The sequence below is a fragment of the Chiroxiphia lanceolata genome, chromosome 3 (genome assembly GCF_009829145.1).
Source record: "Chiroxiphia lanceolata isolate bChiLan1 chromosome 3, bChiLan1.pri, whole genome shotgun sequence".
In the NCBI taxonomy this organism is placed as follows: domain Eukaryota; kingdom Metazoa; phylum Chordata; class Aves; order Passeriformes; family Pipridae; genus Chiroxiphia; species Chiroxiphia lanceolata.
In genome coordinates, this window is record NC_045639.1 from 16,714,403 (window position 1) to 16,733,026 (window position 18,624).

At 40.9% G+C, this 18,624-nt stretch overlaps 1 protein-coding gene across 2 annotated transcripts in view; it reads right to left on the reverse strand.

Annotated features, from left to right (window-relative positions):
- The window catches only part of XDH (xanthine dehydrogenase), a 53,208-nt gene that overhangs the window by 20,682 nt on the left and 13,902 nt on the right, over positions 1 to 18,624 (reverse strand). The window contains exons 7-21 of one of the 2 annotated variants that reach the window (XM_032681951.1): positions 17,242 to 17,310; positions 16,352 to 16,420; positions 15,820 to 15,906; positions 14,384 to 14,525; positions 13,499 to 13,591; positions 12,408 to 12,559; positions 11,482 to 11,575; positions 10,549 to 10,658; positions 6,697 to 6,881; positions 5,761 to 5,935; positions 5,214 to 5,303; positions 4,370 to 4,539; positions 2,386 to 2,509; positions 1,875 to 1,994; positions 238 to 334 (exon numbers count right to left, since the gene is read on the reverse strand). In XM_032681951.1, coding sequence (XP_032537842.1) covers positions 238 to 334; positions 1,875 to 1,994; positions 2,386 to 2,509; positions 4,370 to 4,539; positions 5,214 to 5,303; positions 5,761 to 5,935; positions 6,697 to 6,881; positions 10,549 to 10,658; positions 11,482 to 11,575; positions 12,408 to 12,559; positions 13,499 to 13,591; positions 14,384 to 14,525; positions 15,820 to 15,906; positions 16,352 to 16,420; positions 17,242 to 17,310 — 1,777 coding nt within the window. Of the gene's footprint in view, positions 1 to 237; positions 335 to 1,874; positions 1,995 to 2,385; positions 2,510 to 4,369; positions 4,540 to 5,213; positions 5,307 to 5,760; positions 5,936 to 6,696; positions 6,882 to 10,548; positions 10,659 to 11,481; positions 11,576 to 12,407; positions 12,560 to 13,498; positions 13,592 to 14,383; positions 14,526 to 15,819; positions 15,907 to 16,351; positions 16,421 to 17,241; positions 17,311 to 18,624 lie in introns of both variants that reach the window. The other variant, XM_032681950.1, reaches the window with a different exon arrangement.

The window sequence follows — 18,624 nt, forward strand, 5'->3', positions numbered from 1 at the left end:
AATGTGTCCTTACATTGGAAGAGAGTGTTTACAGGGGCACAGCTCAGAGCATCCAAGTCTATTTGAAACTGGATTAAATCTTGCATGAGCTATTTGTATGTAAGATTGAAACTTCATACAAAATTAATTTAGTCCCTCAAGTCTTACTTTCAGTGTTATATGTATAAAAAGGGGGGTGATGACTTCTTTTCACACAAACTATCCTATTTTAAAAGAAGTATTAATGCTTATTCTCACCTTCCAAAATGTGATCAGATTCTTCAAATCCTTTCTTCACATCTCCCTTATTAATCCTCTTTATAGGCTTAAAAAATGATTGTTTCTCAATAGCCTCCTAGGAAACAGAATGACACAATGACATTCTAGTGTCAGTGGAGTGAAATCAGACTTCCTCTGACTGAAGAAGAAATATCCAACATAAAAAGCACAAGAACTTATCAGACACTAATCATGGTAACAGTCAAGAGACTTGACTAAAAACAGTACAAAATAACTTTTGGCAACATGGCAGTTTCACAATGAATACCATAATTGGACAATCTTAGATTGCTCCTCGTGACCCATTTTACATTACGGACACAGGACATCAAGGTCTGTAGCCATAGGAGCTGTAATTTACAACTTATATTGACTATGTGAACCAAAAGCTGGGGGAAAGGAAAATAAAGAAAAAAAAGAAAAAAGAAAGAAAAAAAATGGCAGAAAGAGTAAACTGAGTCTCTCAGATAAGATGAGAATTTCTGCAGAAATAGTTCACTTCTGAGATAATGTACAATAATCTTTCTTGGAGATGTTTTACAAAGACATTTTACTTTTGCCAAAACTGAAGCTTTCCATAACAAAAAAAACCCCACAGAATGACTGAACAACAAAACCAAAAAAAATCAGCACATTTTTGGCTCCAGTCTTTTCTTCCCTGGTTGAATAAACAACTGGAAGCCTCAGAAAAGGAAAAGTTCTCACACATTGTTTGTGAATCCACAAATCATACGAACAACCCAAAATCTCTGTCCTCAGATGGTAGTACCAATGTCTGTCCAAGACAATGCACAGACTCCGTATTTGCATGAATACAATTCACATTACAAAACACATGGTACAAAGTACTGACTATTAAAAAAAATTAGTTAGAATCCCATGGTTCTAGTTCGTCCACAATAAGAATACCTTTTTTTTCTCAATTCTAGATATGAATGTTGTATAGATATTATAATTTATCTTTACTGTCTCATAAGGAAATCATGTCAACAAATCTTCTAGTTAAAAAAAACCCACATGAAATTATCACAAATTGTTGACATGAATTTCTTCAGTTTTGAGAAAAGCCATTTAAGGGCTGTGTCCATAAAGGCAATGGAAATGTTCGCAGTGGGGAATGAACTCCTGAAAATTAATTTCATGAGCTTAGAAACTAGACAAGTGATCTGCAGAAAACTCACAGAAACAGTGCAGTGACAGGACTGGAAAAGACATTTTCACATCCTATTATTGACTGCTATAAATGAAGGAGTGAAGAATGAATGGATATCAATGAAGCCAGCAGGGTTGGAGAGCATTAAAAGCAAGCATCTGTGGGTAAGAATGTACATCACAGTTATCCTGTTAATTCAAACAAATTTGTGCTGATCACAATCCATCTACCCAAGTTTGGTTTATTTGTTTCAGCTTTAAATAACACAAAACGACTTAATGTCCTAATGTCCTAAATCAGTAGGACGTCTTTATATTTAAATACACAAATTATTCTTTCTGTCCATATCGTGTTGCACCCACAAAGACAAACAAAACGTGGTTAAGTAACCACAAGGATGAGAACAGAACTAGACATCAGGGGGTCCCAAGCCTACTGCAGATGCAGAACGGAGCCATCTTACCTGAATTGTGACAATAGGTTTAAGTTCTTCATACTTAATCTTCACAGCTTTAGCTGCTCTTCTGGAATGTTCCTGTGTGTCTGCAAGGACTGCACCAATGATATGACCAACACAAGTGACCTACAGGCAAGACAAGGACACACCATCATTTGGTGTGGATATATGCAGTAACTGAGAGGCTCATTTATCTAGTCCTTTTGTGTAGATTTTTATCTGTTCTTTCAGAACAGTCTAGTTAAAACAAGTCCAGGGAAAACAATCATAAACAAATTTGGAGAGCAACTGAATGAGGGAGCCTGCTCCAATTGGCTGCAGCTTAGAGAAGAATCATGCAGATAACACAAAGGAGAGGGGCACAGGGTAAAGGGACTCAGGCCTTATTGAATTTGGCACTGTTGACCCCAGTGCAGTTAGAATTTATCTCTGTATAAGGTACAGGACTTCACCAGACACTATGAGAAATCTTATCTCCTGAGTAACATGATTGAAAAGGGTATTTTTAACCACATACCACATCTTCAGCAAAGACAGTCTCGTCGTTAGTGATGCCAGTGATGTTACTGCCAGGAATATCCTTGGCAGAGACAAAACACACAAATCCAGGAACACTCTGAGCTTCAGATGCATCTACAGAACTAAAGAAAGGAGGAGAGGTAGTGTTATTTCTCTTTTTTCTTTGTGTCAGCACTTGCGAGATTCCCATACATATTCAGGCTGATTCCCTGAAGTTTGGTTATGCTACATGAATATCATGTGAGACCAAGGCAGAAAGGGTAACATACTAGATTAAAAAAATTTTGAATGTATATGATATTGTGAATCCTGACTGTGAGTCTGATCACCAATCTGCTTCTTTGGACTGTATCATACCATATAGCTTTTAGCTAAAATGTATCTGAGCTTGATGCAATGGCCAGGTGTATTAAAGTTCCCCTGACACCCTTTGCCAAAGAAAAATGGATACAGCCTTTTTTTAAAAAGACATTAAATGTGTGAATGAACTTTCCCACACGAAACCTTAGAGAGCAGGAACTGAAGATGATGCTATTTTTCTTTGGCAAGTTCACTTTTCCGTGTTTCTGCTGTAATGCCTCAGAAAGAGTCCCCTGACAGTTCCCCTTAGTTACAAATACAGAGGCAGATGATGTTTGATTTACATTGGTGGTCCAAATCTGACTTGGTGAAGTGGAAGTTTTCAGAGTCAATATTTTGACTGTCAAAATCATAGGTTGAGATAATTCTGTCCTCTAATTAAATGTTTTACTACTTCCTCCACAGAATAATATGGGCTTGAAATACATGTGCACAGTGCAAATGCAAGAGAATATGTACAACAACCTCTAGAAAACACTGCATACTGTGGCCACAGGCATGGATCTGATGCTTTCTCTATCACCCCATCTGCACTGGTAGTAGTAACAATGCTTAAACGTTTGCAGCACTCAAGAATGACCACATTGCAACACCTAAAATTTAACTATGATGACAGAGCAATTTCTTTCATAACCTGGGAGTCAGCTACTACATCTCTGCATCCATGACCACCATGCTGCCCATCCCATGTTACACCACTGTGGGAAACCTCTGGGCAGGAAGCCTAAATAGGCAGGAAGTATTGCCTAAGGAACGAACAGCACATCGCAAGGCTATTGAGGATGACATGAGGCAATGGAACACGGAGTGTCCCACATCAAAGCAGTCGAGGGCAAACAAGAGCCTGCAGAGCCACCACCATGTAAACGAAATTGGGGTTTGTGGGAGGCAGGCAGTCAGTCCCGCAATTAAATGTCATATGAGAATTTAGATGGCATTACCTGCCAGGATTGGCTTTTTGGAGTTGGTTAGTCACTACTGTTATAAATTATGTATCAGTCTTGCCCTGGGTGGATATGTTTCCAGATATACCTGCGCTTCCAAATTCTGACCTGTCCACCTTGCTACAGCCAAGCACTAACAGCTCTACTTTTATAGAATTCAACTCACATACAACTGTTGTGCAGAGGGCTTGATCACAGCCAGTGCAGGCTGTGTAAGGCAAAAAACAGAAGACAGTGCACACAGCTGACTCACCAGCAGCAGTGCTGGTAGAACTGCATGTTACAGCTTTTTAGACCGATAGGAAAGAGAATTTTCAAGCTACATGCTCCTCTTAGTGATTAAAATGACATCAGACACTGCGGTGCTCTTCTACCCTGTTCCTTTACAATTCTGCACGCTTGAGTATGAGATGAGAAATGCAAAAAAGTGTCTAGGGTGGAGGGGTTTGTGCTTCAGCAAAGCCCAAAGTTTGTTGTTAATTCCCCTATTTTCCCACTGATGCAGACTTGCAAGGCAGCTGTAACACATACAGCTCACCCCATGTAGCAATGTGCAATTAACTGGAGTTCTCACCTAAGAAAAAACCTTTCCCTCACCCACAGCTTGACAGACCAGTGTTTTCTAAGCCAGCAGGCACCGAATACTTCCAGCATCTGAAACTCAGGAGCAGCACTTACAGGATCTTAGCGTGGGCTTTGGTGCTGGTCACCAGCGTGAGATACAGCTCATTCTCGTAGTGAGGGATGTCATCGCAGTAAACAGCTTCTCCACTTGCTTGTTTGGCTGCTGAAACGTGCATCAAGGGCCGTCCCACCATATCTTCAACTGCCTGTCCCCTGGGCACTTCCTGCAGTAAAACACAAGGCTACTGGCTTAGACTGCAGGAGGTGGAAGCACTGATGGGAGAGCAAAAGGCACTGTGAAACATTCCAGTGAGATGGGGAATGGGATGGGTGCTCGGTCCTGTGGGAAGGGAAGGTAAACAAGGTGCCACAAAATGTGCTGCAGAAGGGAGCTGCAGAGAATGAAGTAAAAGGGATTTGGATTTTGAAATTTCTGTGGAAGAGAAGGATTTGATTTGACAGCTTGCTTAGAAGGTTCAAGTTCTGAAGCTGGATCCTATTCTCAAAGCTGAAGAGAACAGGTCACTAACAGAGAAATAAAAAAGAAGGTAAGTGCTGAATCTGAAGCCTGAGAGATTCAAAGAAAGGCAGACTGTAACTGGGAAAAGCAGAAAGGGAATTTCGGTTTGGATATGGAGCTGGCTGCAGGAGAAAAGTGACGTTTATGAAGCTGTACACATCAGCAATTGTCTTGGGTAATAATAGGAAATAACATTGTATCCTACAGTGAGGAAGGGTCTAAGGCCCAAACACAAATTTCAAGCATGGCTTTATTTAAGTTTATGTAATGACCATACTCAGGGAGACAAAAAGATAAGAAGTACATTTTAAGCTACAGAAAAAATCTGAGTCTACATCATGCTGACACTGCTACTTACTTGGAAAAGTTGCTACTTACTTGGAAGAGCTGGGCATTTGCAATGGGATCTTTGTGAAACAGCTCTGTAGCACTGATGTAGTTTGAAGGGATGGGCTCACACAGATTTTTCTGCCAGAGACATATTAAAGAAAATCATCTTCCCTGCCAATTGCTTTCTCACATTCCCTAGTAGCCCAGGATTTTTTCCCTTCTCCATCTTCCAGTTAAGATAATTCATATTCTGCTGAGTGAAAGGCAAACAAGGCTCAGGCTCTGTGCAAAGAATAGCCACAGACCCACAAGACTGGTTGTAATGCAACCAACAGGCAAAGTCCAGGAATCATCCTGTGAACCTACAGAGCAGCATCGTTCCACAACAAGGTGAGGATGCCACGAGGAAATAAGTGGGAAGATACACTGTGCTTACATAGAGGTGAGGAGTAGGGTAGCTCTGGCAGCTGTTGCAACATGGATTTTGTTTTCGGGTACAACTCTGCCTGAATCTGACCCCGCCCCAGGCCTTCCCCACCAAGACAGCACAAACTGGTCCCCCTCCCCCAAATCTGCCTTCCCTAGCAGCACTTACAGTGCCATTGAGGTTCTTGCTCAGTTTCTGAAGGACCGTCAGGTAGAACTTGAAGAAGAAGCTGAGGGTGAGTGTGCGTCGGAAATCCACCATCCCACCAGGGGCGGAGGGAGACAAATCCATCTCACCCGCCAGTAAGCGGCAGGCATCCTGCAGCAGTTTCTCATTCCAGTCTCTGCAAAGGAACAAAGGTGACACAGAGCCCTTACTCAGCCCTAAACATCAGCAGGGCAGACTAACTCTTCTGACTTAGAGAATCTCCTGAGCTGGAGGGGGCTCGCAAGGATCATTGAAGTCCAACTTACACAGGACACACCAAGAATCACACCGTGTGCCTGAGAGTATCATCCAAACACTTCTTGAACTCTGTCAGGCTTGGTGCTGTGACCATTTCCCTGGCGAGCCTGTGCCAGTGCCCAACCACCCTCTGGGTGAAGAACCTCTTTCCTGATATCTAACCTAAGCCTACCTGACACAGCTTCATGCCATTCCCACAAGCTTTCAAGCAGCAGCCATGTGTTCTATCTGTTTATAGTATATTTGTGTGCTTTGTTTTCATCTTGGGCTTATGTCACCTTTTCCAAAGATGTAGTAAACCTATTAAATGATAACAGCATGGATTTCTCAGTCCAGTTTGAGATAAACCCAGTTTTCTAGGTCATGCCCACATCCAGCTTCTGTCCACTTCAACAGATGAGTGAATTTGGCAAGACAATGGCTCTCTGAACAAGAGAATTACATGAATCTTTGAGAGAAAAGAGTACTGGAGAAAGCAAGGCATCACACAAAACACACACTGCTGCAGAAGTGTAGCTACACTTCTTCCCTTTTCTCCTTCTGTGTACTATTAGAGATGATTTAGGGTATTTGAACTGCTCCTGGAAAAAATCAGAACTATTCCATTACACAGCTTCTCTATCACAGAAAAAATCCTACCTGCCAGTGAGCTCCTTGCAAGTTTTTAATGCCAGAACAGTTGTAGGAGCCATTCCTCCATAGCTTAGTTTTATCTCCTCCACCCGGCTAGTGCCATCTTGGAACAGGACTCTCATCCCACAGGTCACAATAGCAATGTCATCTTCATGACGGGAAGCCTGCTTGAAAGCTGAGAAGTATTCACCCTAGAAGACAGGAAAATATTTCTTTATTCTCTACCTTGGCATGCTTTGGAGTATAAATATTGGCAAGCTATTAATCTATCTCTACATGGATGAGCTATTCCAGGGAACTGTATCTGGTTGACTCATCATGCAGGGCCAAGCAGGACATGTTTGTTCAGTCAGCACTGTATATTTTCGCATGATGCAATGATTGATTCCAGTATTAGATCCATGGTTACTAGCCAGCCTAGGACTGTGGGGAAAGTGAACTTTGATGGAAATCTGCTCGTACCCATCAAAATTTTTTCCATATCTTTAGAGGAAGAACCAGGACAGACCGCTTGTACATAAACAAGATTACAGTTTCTCAGCAACTTTTTCTTTCTCCCAGGCTGCTAAGCTGCAAGTCTAATCAGTAAAACTCATATCCTAAACCCCTTCCTTTCAGAAGTCATCAAACTCTGCAAGAACTGAAATCCATAACAACAAATGTCTCTCAGTTCTAGGATAGACCAGACTAATTAATATAAGACAATTTCAATCTGTTACTACAAATACAATTCTCAGTTACTATCCTGAATCCTCTGCTGGTCTCAGCAGAGTGAGGAAATTCTTGTAAATGCACCAGCAACTCCAAATCACAAAACCTAGAAGCTGTCCTATGAAAAGTGCCAGTAGATAAGAGATTAACACTCCACCAGTATACACTGAGTAGCAGTGTCACCCTGGAGTCATGGTATGGTCAATCCCCTTGCCTGTGCTGCAGATTACAATGAATTGCTGCTCAGGCATCCTGCAGACTAAGAGAGGAATCAGATCTGATGTTTTTGCACAGCTCTTCTGGAGAGTTTTCTGACAAATTTCATCTCTAATAGCTTAGCCAAGTGATTCTGCACAGCACAGCAGTCTGTTCCATTAATTACTTCTAATCAGAAGTGGACAGCAATTCTTTCATTGTTGTAAAGAACAATTTCTCTACTGTTGACAACGAAAACAGTTTCACAAGAGGTCCCTTTTGTGCATCGAGGACTTATTACTGGAGAGATAACTGGAGGGTGTGTTTCATTTCCTGAATTCAAGTAATTACTTGGCAGCCTGCAGATAGTAGCAGAAGAGCATCAGTAGTATCCTCCCAGCAAGGACATTCTGCCACTCTACTTGTGAAAACAATTAGCTTTCAAAGAGGAAAAAAAGGAGCCTCTTCTCTTACTACATACTTAAGAGATTTCCAATAACATGATTGCAATAAGGGGACAATATTTGCCTTCATTCCTCCCAAGGCACCATAATTTTCTTGATATAGGCTCCAGAGTGGGAGGAAAAGCACTTGCTATTTTTCCTCACTAGGGGTGTAGGTAAGGTAACCACCAAATCAGCCTCTCATGTATGCCCTACCTCTTGATGAAACAACAGAGCATCTAAACTACCACAGTAAAAGTTTCTAGGTGTTGGTTATTCTCACAGGAAAGCAAAACAACCCTTACTCTTAAGGACTGCATATTAAGGACCTAGACCAGCATCCCCTTTCCCTTTCTGGACAAGATGCAGTACCAGAAAGGAAAACATTGAGAAATCCACAGGTCCTAAAAGATTCATAGGCAACATACACAATTTCTTCAGCCCATCGCCATGGAATATAAAGATCAATAATGAATGAAGGCTAGAGGATACTAAATTAAAGGAGGAAATAAGATTTCATGACCACTTTCTGCTTCTTCAGCAGGGCAAAAATCATGATACCAGGCTTCTTCTATTTGAAAAGCAGTAAATGTCTAGGTGGTATAGAATACTGTTATCATAAAAATTAAATGACAGTGATAACTGCAGTAGAGAAAGATGTATAAAACATGTACAGAGAAAGTAAAAGTACATGAGAAACTGATGGTCACTAGGTGAGTAATAATGCAAGTGGTGCATAATATTTGTGAACATTACCTGAAAGGAATGTTTTTATAGTCCAAAAGAGAAAGAGGGTTGTTACATAAAGGACATGTCCTGTTTTAGGAATGTCTTGTTGTATACAAAAACCTAAGCAGTTTTCTTTTCTGGAATCTGTTTATATTTTATTTTTAATCCTGGGAGCTATTTTCTTTCCTCAGTTGTAATTGCCTTACAAGCATAGATTCAAAAATCTTTATTCTCTGAATATCTTAAATATCTGACACACAAATTAGCAGGGCAAAAAGGTGTTGCCTCCTCGCCCTTAATAGCCTCTCTGTGATTAAGCCTACTCTAAGCTCAAATCCCCTGCAGCAACACTGAATTGTGTAAACTTCTAAACTTCTTTAGTTAAATTGTTTCTGGGGTTTAGCCAGTCTTATCCTTGTTGTGACATGTTACATCAATGGAAGACGTAACATTAATTTTAAGCAAACATAAAGTAAAAAAATTTGTCTAGTTGTGTGCTGACACAGCCCTGCTCCCACTTGTGAGGAAATCACAGTTGCAGAAAACTTTGCCTGCCACATGCCAGCAGCTTCAGACATGCCCTGAAGAACTTTAGTCTCCCTGACTGTGGGCAAAGATCAGCCAAGAAACCATGAGGTAGAGTTCAAAAGTTGTTTTAGTTTTTCAGATCAATGAGCTGCATATGACCTAGTCATGAATCCACTGTGCCTGTAAAAATTTGTGTGTTTTGTGAAATTGCTCTGTGACTGTCATACGGATGGAGGAACACGTAGTTTTCCATTGGCTGCCTCAAGTGTGTTCCTCATTTTGACAAGAAGTGATGCTTCCTGCAATTATCACGAGACCAAAGAAGGAACACTTAAAAAATAAATGGAAAAATACCATAAAAAAAAATTGTGTTCCCTTAATAGTTACATAGCAAAATCTGAGAGGATAGACAAAGGATTTATTGGTTCTATCCCATAATATGATAGCATTTTGAGTAAATCAGTGTTTTTCATTTATAAAGAAAACGTGTCACTACACCGTGAATCCTTGCATCTTATAACCTGGGGCCTTGAGCCCTAAAAAGGTGAATACCTTCACAAGCATAAAATTATAGTCTGGTGTTCTAAGCCCTAGAGGAAAAAAAGAGAGTTTTACCTCTCAGACACTCTGAATCAGTCAAGGTTCATGCTGCTACAGCAGAAAAGCATTCATTTTTCTATCTGAAGAAAGTTTTTCAGGCTCATTTGAAGTTGAAGTCCGCATTGCCAAAGTGCCCTAAAAACCAGTCCTTGCAGTTTCCATCTTGCAAGGCAAGGATGCAGAAACTGCATTTCCCTTTTATCCATACACACTTTTTACAATTTCTTTTCCCATTTTGGTTCACAGAAATTAAGCAGGAGCCTTGGGAACCTTAACTTCACTTTATGTCAGGAACTGCTAAAATCTTTGCTGTACTGTTTTTCAAATAGAAAAACCTCTGGGAACCTCACTTTGTCACATTTTGTCATTAGTGAATGCACTCAAAAACCTTCAGACAATAAAGTGAAATTTATATTTCTCACACCAGAAAACTTCTTGAGCTTACGATACTTTATCATAGAGACCAGCTTCCCTTGCTTGTCAAAAATAGTGTGTTGTTAGTTCTACAAATAATTTACTTGTTTGTTGGTCCACTTGGCACTGCATAAGCATTTGGAAGTTGGTCAGGGAAAAAGTGCCTAACATGGAAAATAACTCTCAATTAACAGCATTTTAGCTCTGTGGACAGTAAAGTTTTTTCCTACAAGCTTACCTTCTTGCTGTAGGGTATTTCAACAGAGAGAAGTATTTCTTCAGGCTTAACTACTGTCTTTCTGTACCCAGTGAAAAACTTTTCATCCATTGTGATAGTCCTTTTGCCCTCTGTAGTGCAAAGAAATATCAATGGTGGAGGAATGAAGAACGGCAATAGTAAATGCAAAAGAGCCTTCAACCTACACAAATCACTCTTGATATCAATCTGTTTTCATTTTTCCACCCTCTTTCACCAAATCAGGAAGGGTTTTCTCAGATTAACTTTGGTATTTATGGAATCTATGACAGCTTCTGCCTACGTATTAAGTTTTCTATGCACATGCAGTGATCAAAGACACCTCCTTCCTTCTTTATCTGATTAAAGCTGAGCCTCCAGGTGAACCAGTTTCCAGTACCCCAATGAAATGCTCTCTTTCTCCTTTCCACAGCCTCCACACAAATCAGCACAACAGAATGTCAGTTCACTGACCAGACAGTCCACTTACTTCAAGGATCCTATTCCAAAAAAATTATTCCTAAGAGCAAATAAAACCTGAGATGTTTGGGTTTCTTCATAGAAAAACAAAACCAAACAAGCCTCAGTCTTTACCTGAATAAACCATAAGGATCAAAGTATGATAGTGACAGAAACTATTTCATGCTTAATAGACATCTTCAACCAGCTCTTCACAAGAATGTACCTGTAAGTACATACACAGCACCAGAGATAAAATCTGGCACAGAAGTTCAAAATTCTTTAAGAAGCCAAACTTAGGCCTAGCTTTAGGACTTCAGCCTCAAAAAGGGTGAAACCCCTGAAGACTTAGACTAAGCCTATTTTAAATAATGTTAACTTCCGTTTTCAAGTTCTGACCTGACATAACAACCCATAGCAGAGGGGTGTTGATTATCCCACTCCCCTCAGTGCCACCTGGAAATGTAAGTAACTTACCTTTTGATACCAGAGTCAATTTGCTTCCACTTGCCATTAACACGGGATTTAAATCAGAAATTGGGCTTGCTGTCATTATGTTCCCACCAAGAGCCTAGAGTGATAATAATGCACTAGATAAATATTAAAAATCTTAGCAATTTTAGGCCTCTAATTAAGGGGGAAAACCTAAGCGCCATGAAGTTATTTGCTGTCCCAGTGAATATTTACATTCACCTCAAACAGACTCAGAGCAGTGTTTTATTAATGCATCATAACTACCTTACACTCAAGCCTTATGTGCACAACAATGCTGAAATTCAATCACTGTAGCTGCCATTAAGGGAAGATCCATGAAACTATAAAGCATTTTTTCAGTAACAAACAGGAACCCAAGTTTTTTGTCTGCAATACCATTGTACAGCACAGTATCTCATGGAACAAAATTTCGTGTTTGGTAGATTGGTTTACCTGCTTGCTTGTTTTGAGGTTTTTTCTTTTAATATACAGAGTTTGAACCTTCCTCTTTAAAGCTAGAGGAAAATTTGCCAAATCTGATGCATTAATACTGTGACTATCATGGCTGTGCTGGCAGTAATAAACACACCTGCTTCTTTGAAGTTTGTCCAGCAGCCTAAATACATTTTTGTTAAATTAGTCAAATCTCACTACAGTTTCTCCCACTTGCTGATAACAGCAATGGAAAACCTGGACAACTGCCATGTTTCCCTTGCTTGCTAGATCTGTGACATCAGTATAGCACAGACACCAGCTGAGGCCCATGCTGCTGTCAGTTCCTGGGGCTGATTTTTGTGTACTGGTTTCTTTGCTGAGGTTTGCAAATGTTCTTATGTGAGAAGCACAAGGCACACCAACATTGGGTGAGGCAGGCCAGCTCCTCAGACTGAGCTTCCAGTCACAGTCCCTGGTGCTCCTGAGCCACTTACAGCAACATTCCTGATCTGTGGCCCTGCAAACCACCGCAGTTGTTCCAGGACAGCCTGGAAGACCTCGGTTTTGTATGGAGGAAGCTCTGCCACTGCTTTTCTCATAACCTCCTCTACTGAGCGCAGGGTACAGGCAGCGCCGATGGTGATCCCTGTAAACAAACAATGGAAAAGAATTGTTGTCCTCCAAAATGTCAAGGTAGAGGAGAAGGGTTGTGACTGTGTCTGCCAAGCTTAGATGCCACTGAGTTTAATTAGACCTTCAGTTACATGAAGCTACTTAGCATGTGTTGCATGTAAACATCACATCCTCAAAACAAAGTTCACCTTAAATCACAGATCATGGTGATGCTTTCTCTCACATGACAACACACCATCCTTTTGCCTCAGGGTATTATTAACAATATTGTCCTCCTATAGGTATTAGTTTGTCCTTTGAGAAATGAACTCCAACTTCTTTCCAGTTTCCACACTTCAAATATCCTAACAGACACTGGGCCACGTGCACTACATTGTCCTAATTGCACCTATTTGTAAGGTTGACCCTTTTCCACCATGAAGATAAAGGCAATAGAATCGTAGTATCACTAAAGTTGGAAAATACTTCCAAGATCATTGAGTCCAGCCTTTGACTGAACACCACCATGTCAGCTAAAGCATAGCATTAAAGTGCTACATCCAGTCATTTCTTGAACACTTCCAGGGATGGTGATTCCATCACCTCCCTGGGCAGTCCATTCCAATACTTAGCCATCCTTTCAGTGAAGAAATTCTTCCTGATGTCCAACCTGAACCTTCCCTGTGCATCTTGAGGCCATTTCCTCTTGTTCTGTCACTGAGACCAACCCCCACCTGGCTACAACCTCCCTTTGGGTAGTTGTAGAGAGCGATAAGGTCACCCCTGAGCATCCTTTTCTCTGTCATGAACACGCCAGCTCACTTTTTTTACATATCCCTCACTTAATTCCTTGCATAAGGAAAGACATAATGGATACAGATTGCAGTTTTTAATCAGAGCATTTTCCTTACCTCTTTATTATTCCACGGAATCCCCACTCAGCTCACAGGCTTTCTGCCTCTTTTTTGCTCACCTGTTTCAGTGTGCTGAACAGCATTCATTTCAGGGATCCATGCTGGTGCTATTATCACCGGATACAAGAAGTTCTTTAACCTCATCTCGATACCTGAAGGAAAAGTAAGGCACCTTCAGTTACACACAGGTGACAGAGACCCTAAGTTAGCTGTTTCCCAATGAAATGTAAGCAGGCCTACCAAGGAGTCAGTTCATCTATCATCTGTTACGCAGATTATATAAGGACACAGACATACCAAACTAAAAGCTGTTTTCCACTAATATCACAATTCTCATAGGAAAGTTTTAGAGACTCTTTTCTAGTCTTACAATTACCTTAAACACACTGTTTGGTACTTGTGTAACCTGGCTATTGTTGTACATAATCCTTTAGGAAAGAACAGTGAATACAATAAACCATACAGCATTTGGGGATTGTCTTCTGAACCAATTGCTCAGGCTAACAGCATTACTAAATATGCCTGAACTCTCCTCCTCAGCACTTACATTTGCAGAAGTATCTATCTGGGGTGAACAAACAATAAGATTTCAAGTCTTAAGAGTTTGCCCACTGAAAAGTCCTTCAAAATACAGGTTTCACAACTGAATTCATTTGATTATAGAGATATTTTATGCTGTGTCACTCCCTTCTTCTCAAAATTCCACAAAATGGCACAAAGGCTCAGAGATCTGGATTAGCATTTTTTTTTGCCCAGCACAGGGAAAAACATTCACTGTGAGATTTATTTACCTGAGAAGAAAATCTGTTCCTATATACAACCTGAAAATTAAACAGCTTTTAACAGCAATGGTGTGAGAGAAGTTTGCATTTGCACTGTTTTCACAAAATATTCCATGGAAAGTTTTCAAACTGCTCATAACAAGTATCAACTCTTTCTCTTACCCACTTCTGTGTTCCCCACAACGAGTTTGGCATTGGGGTACTGGGATTTGAGAGCCACCAATTCCTTGAGAGATGTAGGCTGGATCCACATCACACGCTCGCCTTTGAAACACATCTGTTTCTGCTGTTTGTTCCTCTGAGTCTGCAAAAGTGAATTCAGATAGAGCTCAGACCCTACATCAAGCCAAGAATCCCTGCTCACATGCTGCCCATGCCTATGCCAGGCCAGGTTCCGTCTCAGTCAAGTTACTGCCAGGTGGCTGTGATATCCTCACTGTCGTTGGCAGTTGGCCATTCCCCATCCTTCTGCTAGCAGTGACGAAAATCTTTTTTGTGCTGACAAAAGTGCTCCCTTCCTGATACTACCAGGTGCATCCTGCTGCCACATCTCCCTGGCAAGACCTCTGCCAGCAAGCTCCATCTGACCAAAGTTCTGGCAGATGCTCGTGGCTTCAGCCACCTTACAAATAATGGGTTTTCCGTTCTCACCTCAATCCAAAAATGTCAGTCTTCGGCACTGATGAATTTTACCTATCTGGTAGGCCAGATTCTGATTCCCTTTTTAACTCCTTTGTCCACTGACTGAAGAAAATAGACTTACATGTCTGCCTCAGAGCAACATGAGATCAACCCTTGGGCAGGAGAACATCTTGGGGAAGAAACAGAGGAGCCCTATCTCAAGCTTAACATGTGTTATGCTATGGTCTGTGAGAACCTACTCATGACACATTTAGGCTGGGTGCACCAGCAGAATTAATGACTTAATATCAGTTGTTTGTTAAATGTGAAGGAAGCTGTGAACATGGCATGTGCTGGATTAGATTCTTGGCTGGGAGGCATTGTTTAGGGGAAAATATCCCAAAAAAGACAGCAATGAATCAGGAAGAAAAACTGATCTCATCTAACTTTTAAAGTTAGTGTGACCCAACCAACTTCTACTCTTGCTACACTGACTGAAGGAAAGTTCATGCTTTTGGAAAGTCAGCTAGTCAAGACACATATTCAGCTACATCCCATAGCTCCTCCTGTCCTTCCTACACTATAAAGGGAGCACAGAGATAAGCTCAGATACATCTATATTTAAGGTGGAACTTCACATATGACCTAGTAAATTAAAATTTAGATGTCTGCAACTGTTTCACCCCTTGACAGGCAGTGACCAGAAAGGAAAGCAACCCAAGATCAGAGACACATATAGTGAGAACCAGAGAGGAAAGTCAGACAGGTGGAGCAGACACCTGGCCTGCATATTTTTGAAGCCTCCACGGCTTAAACTCCTTCTGTTTTATAAAAGAGGGAAGGATTCATGCCCATGTATCTTCCTTTATCAGCAGCCAGCTTTTGTCCAGCCATTTCCTCAGGGCAGAGTCACTCAAACCCCGTGCAGAACAATGAAACCAACAAATCACACACTATTTCTTTTTGAATTAACTTACCATTAACTCCGGTGGGAAGATTGGCTCCTGTGTGGGGTCCAAAGGCTGGAACTCAGAAGAATTGAACAGGCTGGAGGACAGCATTGTCTATGACAGAGAAAGTGCGAGTGGCTAGTGGCAGAGGACAAAGCTATCCACATAGAACCCGAAGTCATTCCTTTTTCTAGTCAAATTCTTGTTACTATTTCATGGAGCAAAGAATAGCAAACCCAGTGAAGTGATGCCACCTCATCCAGTGCTTAAGGTTCTTCAGTCTTTTTATTCCGATTTCAATGAATGTTTGAAACCTCAACCCTGAACACTAATATGTTTTTGTCAATCAAAAGTGCCCTTTCACCCTGGTATGTTAAATTAAATCGAAGATACCTTTTCTGATATATGCTTTTCTGACCATAAAATACAAATTAGTCTAAACTGCTTTGCATAAATACAGCCAAATTAAAAGCACTGGGCTTGGGCATACAACAAGCCAGAGCTAAGACTTACAAACATCAGAAACAGAGAAAAAACTAATAGTTGAAAGGCACCTTACCACACTGTCTTCTTTTCCATTCATGCAGCAGCCTGGACCATTGGCTTTTCCTTGACAGCAGCCCCCATTCTGAAGAAGAAACAAGCACATTTCAACTACTTTAAATAAAGTCAAAACATTCTGATTTTTACAGAATGTAGTCCTTCCCTTTTATCAATCCCTGGATTGCAGAATTTTGCAGTAACCTTTTCCATTTATAAACTATTTGGATGAGAAAACTCCTAGCATTCTTATTGCTGGAGTATTCCACGCAACACTGGATATTTCCTAACAAAGAAACCACAGAAATTCACTGGAATTTTCTGGCAGTGAATTTCTCTATATTCTCTGTTTCCTAAATTAATTATATACTCACTCTACCTTATTCCTCAATTCCTTGTTTTCATTCCTTCATTGTTTGTACCTCAAGTGGTACATGAAGTGTGATTAACTTTTTTGCTCCAGATATTCCAAAAGGTTCCAACTGCAGAGTTTGTTGGAACAGAGATTAAATTACTTCATTCATCACTGGACTGCAAAGTTTGGGAAAGATCATACTGGGGAATTAACTGGTTTTCAGATCTGTTTTCACAGGAAGATGGATCACTTCAATATACCAGAAGAGGGTAGCACATTGCTAACAGTTGCCACTATGCTATTTTGCAAAAATGTTGCACCTTGTAGATTCAGCAGGAACTTATCTGTCTCACTATTGTAAAACCTGTGTCATGATGGCTAGTCATGCTCATCAGGACATACACAGTCACATCATTTTCCAAGAGACAGACATTGAATACAGCTCAGAGAGCTCTGAATATCTGCACCACAGTAGAGCCAGACAGGTAGCTAATGCATCAAAGCTCTAATATTATATTCAAAATTGAGGTTATGGGTTCTAACATTCAGTTTACCGTGCTATTTTCCCTCCTACTACGACAGCATCCAGTGCCATTGGCAACTCTGCCACAGCAATTCATGTCCTGTGGGAACAAAAATTGTTCTGAGAAAAATGTGCAGATTCCAAGGAAATAAAGTAGACTTGATTCCCTTTTGAGGGAAATTGATCCCACATCTATTATATCCAAAGCAGAAGTAGGAGATGGAAGATGCCAACCAAGTAGATGTTTCTCTTGGCAATGCAAGGCAATATCCCACAGTGTGATGGCTGGGTCATGCCCGTTCTGCTGACAGACCTCTTGTTCTGGTCTAGAACTGCTCTCATTCAACCAGTGTCTCTGCTCCAGCTGGAGCTGTGAGGGGACACCCAGAGAAGACTAAAAGTGACAAGCACATACAATACCTAGTGCTCTACCACCAGGCAGAAGATCTGATTTCTTTTTCAGCCTGACTCCAACTAGTTTCATTTCTTGAATTGCTCTTTTATTGGGAGAGGCAGCAAACAGCAGATGCCTGTCCACATTCCACCTGCCAGTCACAATTTTGTAGATCGTTATCAGAGGTCAAAATAAACCAGTATATGGGCTATATAGAGCCCCCTCCTCTCCCTGGCATCACTTTTCCCGGCTGAAGTGCCCCAGATTACTCAGTGCTTCCCTATGTGGAAGTCAGATTACCACAGATGTGATCCTTTTTCCACTTGTCTGAATTTTCTCCTGTTTTGCTACACCATGTTAGGGATGAGAGGAGCAGAACTGCACAGAATACTCAAGTGTAGGAAGAGCCATGATACAGAAAACATCATGGCAGTGTTTTCTGTTTTGTTCTCTACCCTTTGAAGTGTTGTTCTCACCGTCAGCGAGCATTCAGTTCATGCTTACATGAAACCGTTTATCCGACCCCCAAGATCATCTTTCTGTTTAGTAACAGGAAGATGAACTTGTGTCTGCTCACAGCCTGTCTTTTTATATGCAAAATGAGAACTGCATTTCACTCTGTAAATTGCTTTGCATTTATTTGCCCTCAATTTTTTATCCCATTCTATTCTCTCAGGTCGATAAAATCCTTTTGAAATTCCTCAGTCAGTTCCTGCCTTCGCTACCCAGACTAACTTGGCAACACATCACTACTCACACTCTTTTCCACAGCATTTAGGGATACCTTCGACAGCCTTGCTCCACCACATGTCCCAGCAGAACTCCAACACTGACCTCCCTCCACTGCAAAAATACACCATTTTCTCCTACCTACCATTTCCTGCCTTTTAACCAATCTTTCATCCATACAAATTTCTTCCCTCTTACCCCATATGACTCTTTATTTTCTCTTTGGTGAGACACTGTTGAAAGCCTGTTGGCAATCCAAGTAGGCTATATCAGCTGGGTTTATCAGCCATT